This window comes from Trachymyrmex cornetzi, unplaced genomic scaffold, assembly GCF_001594075.2.
Source record: "Trachymyrmex cornetzi isolate Tcor2-1 unplaced genomic scaffold, Tcor1.1 scaffold363, whole genome shotgun sequence".
NCBI lineage: Eukaryota > Metazoa > Arthropoda > Insecta > Hymenoptera > Formicidae > Trachymyrmex > Trachymyrmex cornetzi.
The window spans coordinates 24649-32982 of record NW_017298354.1 but is presented as its reverse complement, the minus strand read 5'-3'; the positions used below and the strand labels follow the sequence as shown (position 1 = coordinate 32982).

The window sequence follows — 8334 nt, the reverse complement described above, 5'->3', positions numbered from 1 at the left end:
CCAGCATTACGCTCTCGTTCCGCGTTAGGCTGGATACCCATGAGGTGTATTTACCGCGTAACCAATCAGAAGCGATCCGCTGTTGTGGTTCCGCGTTTTACTGATTATTGATTGGTTACGCGGTTACGCTTCATAGGACTCCACCCGTACGCTATTCCGCTGCATGGGTATTCACCCTGAGCCTTGCTGCATATGTGCGCGCGCATTTTCTAGCCAACCAGCATCCACTATCAGCGGTGCGGACGGTATTGCGTGCGTCGCGGTATGATCGAAGCACGTATACTATACTTGATATGTATATACATGATACACACACACACACACCATACAAAACGCCCTCACACACAAACACAGCACATATACATACATGTATACGCTTTACCGCAGCACGGCTCGCTTTGCTTCGTACCGCGACGTTCGCGGTCCGCCGATCAGGGACTGATCGGGTGGGTGTCTCGTCTTATCTGGCTTTCGCGTCGTGTCGCGTAGTGTAGCGCAGGGTAACGTCGCGCCTGCATATGCCGGGGAACGGCGGCGGTGCGCGTATAAGCGCGTCGCCGGCGGCGCGCGCGGTCGTCAAGCCGCCGCCGGCGCACTATCTGCACGAGCTGCCGGCTCAGGACGAGGAACGGCTGGAGAGTTTGTTCCAGCGCCTCGACCTCGATGGCAACGGTCGTATTGACGTTCACGATCTGTCGCAGGCGCTGCGCGATGCCGGCGTGCACACTCAGTATGCCCAGGTATTTATTAAACCCATATTCATCATTTCTATCCTCGCTCACTTCACCAATATCGAGGAAATAAGCTTCTGGATTCTTTTAAACGATACTGTGATTGGATATCACTTGTGACATCTCTGCTATGATAGTTTTTGCACTTGTCAACTCTTATAGAGGTGTTTGAAATGTATTCCATTAAAATGTATATTCTTTTATATATTATTTTTTTGTTTAACAAAATTCAATACTGTTTTCATTGATTGTTATGGAGATGAGGATTTGAATCTCTAGTTAATTATATATGTATATTGTTTTTTGCACATAGAATGGAGTATATATATGTGCCAAAGGAAGACAGAGAAAAGGACTGGAGCACAAATAAAATTAGATTTGAGTTTATTGGATTACTAACAAAGAAATGATTAGTATTAAAGAAAAGGGATATTCAATTTTTTAAATTATCTCTAGAGTTAATTTATTTTCTTGTATTTATGAAACATAAAAAATATAGGAAAAATGAAAGAAAACATTTTGAAGAATTGGAAGAACATTTATTAGCAGAGTGTAGAAAGAGCATTTAAAATGAATAGATTTAAAGGTCTATATTTACAGGTATAGTAGACATCATTAGTTGCTTTCCATTTAAACGAAAATGAAAACTGAGATGAGTCTGAAGTAAGCCGAGTATTTCATATTCAGTATAATGATGTCACTACTTGCTTGCTTTGATAAAAACTTATTATCACATGACAACTGACAACACCGTAAGTTTATAACCTCACTTTTAAAGTAGGTTTACGAGACTCGGTTTCGATCTTGTGCAGATTGTAGGTAAAAACTCAGTTGAATCTCACTTGTAAGAATGCAAAAGGAACGCGCATTTAACTGAGTTATGAATTGTTACAAAAATTGTCTGAGAATCATTGTAAATGGAAAGTAACTATCTTCTGGGTAAAAGCGTTTTTTAGGGTTAGGCACATTATATCTAAATCTGATTATACTCTTTTGAAACTCTTGATTTTTACAATTTAAAATCCCGAATTCACGACATCGATATACGATTCCAAAAATTGCAATTTTTGGAATCGTAGGTACAGCAACCCTCTTATCGATTATATTCTCTTAACATTCTCTCTTTGTCGAGTTTCAAGATTTTTTTCAATTTAGCGATTTGTAAAATCTCCAAATCTTGGAATTGCTATTCTTGGAATTTAAGAAAATTTCTGGTATAAATTTTAGATAATGGAACCTTCTTACTTATTTTATGCGTTTGATATTTTATCGATTTTTCTGATTTAGATTTCTGCAGTGAAATTTTGAAACTTAAAATTTTAGAGGAATTGCGAGTCTTTGAATTTTCATTAATTTAGTATTTGAAAACGAAAAAATATTTATATAAAAAGAATATTTTATATCACATTGTTTATATATATATATATATATAATAGGATAAATAGAGGAATTTGTACTGTGATATATTGAGCTGTGATAAGGATAAAGTAGCGCAGATACTTAGGAATGAGTAGAAAGTTAGGAATAAGGTATATGCTGCGAATAAGAAATGTAGAGTCAAATAGTATCAAATAGTATCAGGTCTTTTGCAGCGTGGCAGGATAAGTGTGATTAAAGTATTTATTGTAAACTAAGTCTCTTGGCAGTTGTAAGCTGAAAAGTAATAAAGTTCTATTTTATATTACATGAATGCATTTTATTATATAAATTACGAAATATCTTACATTATTAATAACATATATACATACAAGCAGGGTGTCTGATAAAAAGTTTACTATGTTTTCCTCAAAAATAATTAGAAATAGGGGGAAAATACATATTCATCAAAATTGTAAGATAAGTAGGGTATAATTTAATTTACGTTGTATTTATTATTATTTAGTTATATATTCCAATAAAATTAATTATATGAGAATATTTTTGTAAAAATATTAATGACGAATTTCAGATATATTGTTACAAAAACTTTTATAATGATACAAAGGAAGAAATAATGACACTATAAACACATTATGAATTATATATTAACATTTATTTGGATATTAAACAAAATACTGATTAAATTATCAGTTCAATTAGTCAGTATACATATATTTATTAAATATTTATAAATATATTCCTTTTATTTGTTTCCGATTAAAAATTTATTTTTCTATAATTCCAATAAAACCTAAAAAATCTATAAATTTTGGATTTTTTTTAAGTAAGCCTCAAGGTTTTTTTGGGTGGATAAGGTAATGTCAGTTCGGTCTTATATATATATATATATAAATAACCTTAAATATCCTTTCTTTGCCAGTAAAAAAAATGTTTTTAATGGGATGGAGTAATTTTGGATCACTTTATCGTAGTAACTTAATGAGCTGAATATCTTTATATTACAGTATTTTTAAAAAAATTCAAATATTTTTAGGAATTATAAGCTAAAAGAAATTATAGCAAATTCGATTGGATGCACTTGCAATGCGCCTTGGTAAACATTACAGCCATCGTACACAAATTGATGAAAAATGTATGTTTAATATAAATACAGAAACGGATTAAATTATGAAATCCCCAATACATTTTATTCTGCTGTTAAGTAGGATCTGTATTTTATAATTCGAAATATTTGAATTTTCTACACGATTTAAATGAGTGTACAACAGCTTTAATATACACTAGTGTGTCCAACCGAATTCGCTATTAGACTATAAGTTTGAAACAAATTTTATTGTTGCAATAAATGTTTAAAATGTTTACTATATTGATCGAAACATGTTCATAATCTTCATGGAAAGCTTCTAACTTTCAATCATGAAGGAAGGAGAGTAATTACTTTCAACTTTCTACTTCCTGAAATATAATAGAAAGAATAAAAAATTTTTCGCGAAATAACGATTTAAGAGTTAGAAGAAATCCAAGCAAGCTTTCCACAGATACTGACTGCAGGCTTAGATTTAGATCAACATAGTGAACATTTTGAACATTTATTATAATAATAGAAAAATTTGTTTCAATATAGTCTGACTTTTTTTAGTTTAGTTTCTAAAAATAGTTTAGTTTCTGAATTTTCGAAAAAAATATTCTAATACAAAGATGTTCAGCTCATTGAGTACTTCAATGAAATGACTAAAAAGTACCCCTTCCTATTAAAAAAAAAACTATTGGTAGAGTAAAAAAAGCGAAGTATATTTAAGAATTAATCAAAATGATTAAAGTATATCCCTGTACTAATTATTCTATAATTTTTATGATGGGTGTCTTCCCTCTTCCCCCTATCTCTAACCGTTTTTGTAAAGAATGTGGTCACCTTTTTATCAGACTCATCCTGTATATAAATCTTTTACTTGCTAAAAATAATTATATAAACTTTAAAACATATATTTCTCAGATATTTTCAAGATGTCATAATGTTCTCTGGAATATCTTACAATATATAAATTGAATTTTTTAATCAGTACCTTTTATGTTAAATTAATGTAAATGTTTGCATATATCTGAAGAATAATTCTTTCGATTTTATAGAAATTTCTGGCCAGATCGGACCGTACTAAAAGTGGCGATATAAGCTTAGCTGAATTTCTACACTATGTTCGCGAACATGAGAAAAATTTGCGATTGCAATTCTCCCATCTTGATAAAAATAAAGATGGTAAGCATACATTTTAGTATTACAGTTTTAATTACAATTAATTAATTAAAAAAAAATTTATAAATTTGAGATTAAAAACATTCTCCGAATCAAAATTTAAGATTGCAAAATATACTTTTTTTTTTAAAATAAAATCTAATAATGTATTTAATACATTGTAATTTATCCATCATGTAATTTATCATTATATTTATTTGTTATTTAACATATAAAACAATGTAGAGACTTAAACATACTTTATATACCATTCGCAGGAAAGATAGATTTAGAAGAATTGATAAGGGCTTTCAAGGAGCTGGGAATAGAAATGACGCAGGAGGAAGCAACAAAATTATTACAACGGTAAAGCTTTATTAATAAATTATTAAGTAATAGAAAAAAATCTCTCTCATTTTCACTTGGAACAAATCTTGGTGCTTGATAATGTTCAATGTAAAATTTTTTAATGTATTTTTCTTTAAACTGCGTATCGATTCAGTTTGTCGGACTTGAACACAATCATAAACTGAGCTGTAAATAATATCACAAATTACATTAATCATTAATTTAATAACGTTGCTAAAAACATTTTAAAAACATTTATTTACATACGAAAAAATCACTTCAGCCAGGGTTTAAATGTAGAAGCTGGAACCTCGGAATCTGGAAATAAATTATCAATTTTTTGAAATTATTTAAAATACTGAAATGTACATATTAATTATTGATTAAACATAATTAAATAAATTGTTAAGTAAACTATGTTATTGTATTTATCATAAAGATTTTAAAACATCAAATATATACTGAAAACTCGTTATTAAATAATATTTTTGAAGCTATCATACATACGCATTCTACAATGTGCTTATGAAATGTGTTTATGAAATGTTAATATAAGAATTTTATTTAAGAATGTATTGAATCTATTTCAAAACATTCAAAAAGTTATGAAAAAATTAAAAATTGTTTTATATTGCTCTTTTAAAAGCAGTAGAAGAAATTTAGCGGCGATTTTTTACATGTGGATAAAAAGTTATTTCAATAAGTAGATGTGTGTTCTAATGAAAATATTAAGAGATAATGAAAAAAATCTGAACTTTTTATTTAAATACTTTAAATTTACATTCAAGATAATTTATAATATATAATATAAAGTTTCATTGCGATGCAGAGACTAAGATTAACCCAATAAATAATTATATATATATATATATATCTGCATAGTATGGATCAAGATGGAAGTCTTAACATTAGTTTCAACGAATGGCGGGACTTTCTTCTCTATGCACCAAGTACTACCTTGCTCGATATTATAGAATACTGGCATCATACCACGGTGAGTATTTCATATATAGTTCAATTTTTTTAGATTAATAAAAAATGTATAACATTACAATTAGTAACAATAAATAATAGAAATAATTATTTTAAGAAATAACTATTTTAGGGACTCCTTTATAATTCATAGAATAAGATAAATATAAAATCGAAGCTATTAGGAGTCAGCGCTAGTACTGATTTGCGTAAAATATAACAATGATAAAGATATAAATAAATTTAATTAATTCTGATAATGATAAAAATATAAATAAATTTAATTAATTCTAGTCATAGTTAGTAATATCAGATGCATGTATTATTCGAATGTTGTATCACTTATATTATGTATTCCAGTATTACTTGAATATTTACGGAAATATACGGGTACTTGTGAATATTTGGCCCGTAATATTTATTAAATAGCTAACGTACAACACACACACGCACGCACGCACATGTCCCATTTTAATTGCTCCAGGCAAATATCTTGAAAAATACGGAAGATACGAAAAAACGTTTCAGACAACAGTTGTAAGGTTTGAAGGCGGACATAAGAGGGTACCATTGGTTTGATCTTGAGTTGCGTCGCCAAGGTCAGGTCAAGATTACTTTGAATTTTCAAAATGGAATCCTCTATTTTTATATATTCTCATCTTATCTTGAGTTTTTTAAAATATCATAATAAAATATTTTTTCGTTAAGTACTTTTTGAGTTCTAAGACTTGAAAGTTACAGTACCGCTAACATTAGCACTACCAAAGGTGACTGACCGACGGCTAAAACTTCTTGAATGTTGTTTAAAATCATAACCTAGATAACATTTGTCAAGATTAAGATCATTGGAGGTAATTGTTCCTTTTATTTTTATTTTTGCACTAAAAATAGATTTTTACATAAAAATGAAAATAAGAGAATCTTCCAATGGCCTTGATCTTGAAAAATATAGATCATGATCCTGAACAACATTCAAGAGGTCATTTAGTCATTAGTCGGATACCTTGAGTAATGTTATGTCAGCGATACTGTGTAAACTTTCAAGCCTTATAACTTGAAAAATACTAAGGGGGTCTTAAAGACGATTAGTCATAGCGTAAGTAGGACTTGACACACAGATCATTTATGTATCATTGACATATTACTACTACCAATATCTCACTCACGCGTGCCACACGTACACATAAATTTTATAACAATAACGTTTTAATTAGATGTCTAAGTTTAATTCTAAGAACTCCACGTTGTAACTTCGTGCAACCTACTAGTCTGTAGACTACTATTTCGTAAGTACACATTGAACAGCTATTATACGAAGCAAATGTTGTCACGATATGATAGCTCTAGAGCGCCATATTGGACTAAGAAATGGTAAAAATATCAATTTTGAATTTTTTTTTACGTTCTCGGCATAAATTCCACTTCACAAACACGTATATTTTGATTCTGGAAAAGGATTTTCGAATCTAAAAGAGGAAAAAAGTAATTGTTACACAATCTCGATGATCTGGATGCTCGCACGAAATGCTACATATCCGGGTTCGATTTCCAATCGAGGTAATATTTTTTGCAATAAGAATTATTTACAGATAATATGTCATTCAGCACTATTAAGATGTAACAAGTTGTAAGATGCGTAAGAGCATCGAATTGTTAAATTGCTAGTCAATTTAACTCGTGATATTACTGCGGTAGTTTAGTAGAGTTTGCGTTTCAAGACCGAAAAATCATTTCGGCGCGTAGTTTAAAGGATTACATACGTAGTACATAAATTCACATAGAATTATATAAGCACTTATTAAGATCAAGCTGAACCGTTAAAGGCATTTATTCTCTATTAGTTCTATAAAGCTAGCAGGACTAAATCAGCAGGATTCCCTATTGATTGTGTTCTCACATATACACTATCAGATTTAATATTTAATATTGAAAACAAATATTATTATGCTTTGAAAAGCTCCCGAAATAAGCTGCGAGAATATGTAATGAAAAAGGGGGATTTCATTTAAAAATTCAAAGTGACCTTGACCCGATCTTAACGACGTCATCCAAAGTCAAACCAATGATATTCTTTTATGTCCCTTTTGAATCTTAAAACTTTTGTCTGAAACGTTTTTCCATATCTTACATATTTTTCGAGATATTTGCTTGGGGCAATTAAAATGGGACACTGTATATATTCGAACATATAATGGATAATTTATTTCGTCTCTTATTTTGCTATATATAGGGTGTATTAGGATTTAACGGACAAATTGCAGGAGCATATTCTACAGTGGAAATAAGGAAAAGATATTGTATATGGAATTTGGTTAGAAATGTATTACAAAGTTATAAACAAATATTGAAGCGAAACAACGAATTTTCCAGTGTACAAAAATATAAAAGTGTATATTTCGTGTGTGTGAAAAGGTCGAATGTGTTCATTTCGTATGTATATTCACATTATAATTACTATTTTTAAAAGATTCAATCCGTTAAATTCTGAGACACCCTATATATGATTTCATGCTGTATCATATATGTATAATGTATATACATATATTTATATACATACTCAAGATTTTCAACTTTAATAAGCACTGACGTTTCACGAAATATATCTCAAAATTTTTTGCTGGATTTTATGAAAGTCGAATTTTCAATAAATTTATCTTACGAAATTCTCTGTCC

General features: G+C 29.9%; 1 protein-coding gene across 2 annotated transcripts in view; it reads left to right on the top strand.

The window, feature by feature from the left end:
- The first annotated feature begins 419 nt into the window (after window positions 1-419).
- The window catches only part of SCaMC (Short Calcium-binding Mitochondrial Carrier), a 28410-nt gene continuing 20495 nt past the window's right edge, over window positions 420-8334 (top strand). For both annotated transcript variants that reach the window (XM_018511262.1, XM_018511261.1), the window contains exons 1-4: window positions 420-740; window positions 4239-4365; window positions 4620-4707; window positions 5572-5683. In XM_018511262.1, the coding sequence (XP_018366764.1) occupies window positions 519-740; window positions 4239-4365; window positions 4620-4707; window positions 5572-5683 (549 nt within the window). In that variant the 5' untranslated portion in view covers window positions 420-518. The remainder of the gene's footprint in view (window positions 741-4238; window positions 4366-4619; window positions 4708-5571; window positions 5684-8334) is intronic.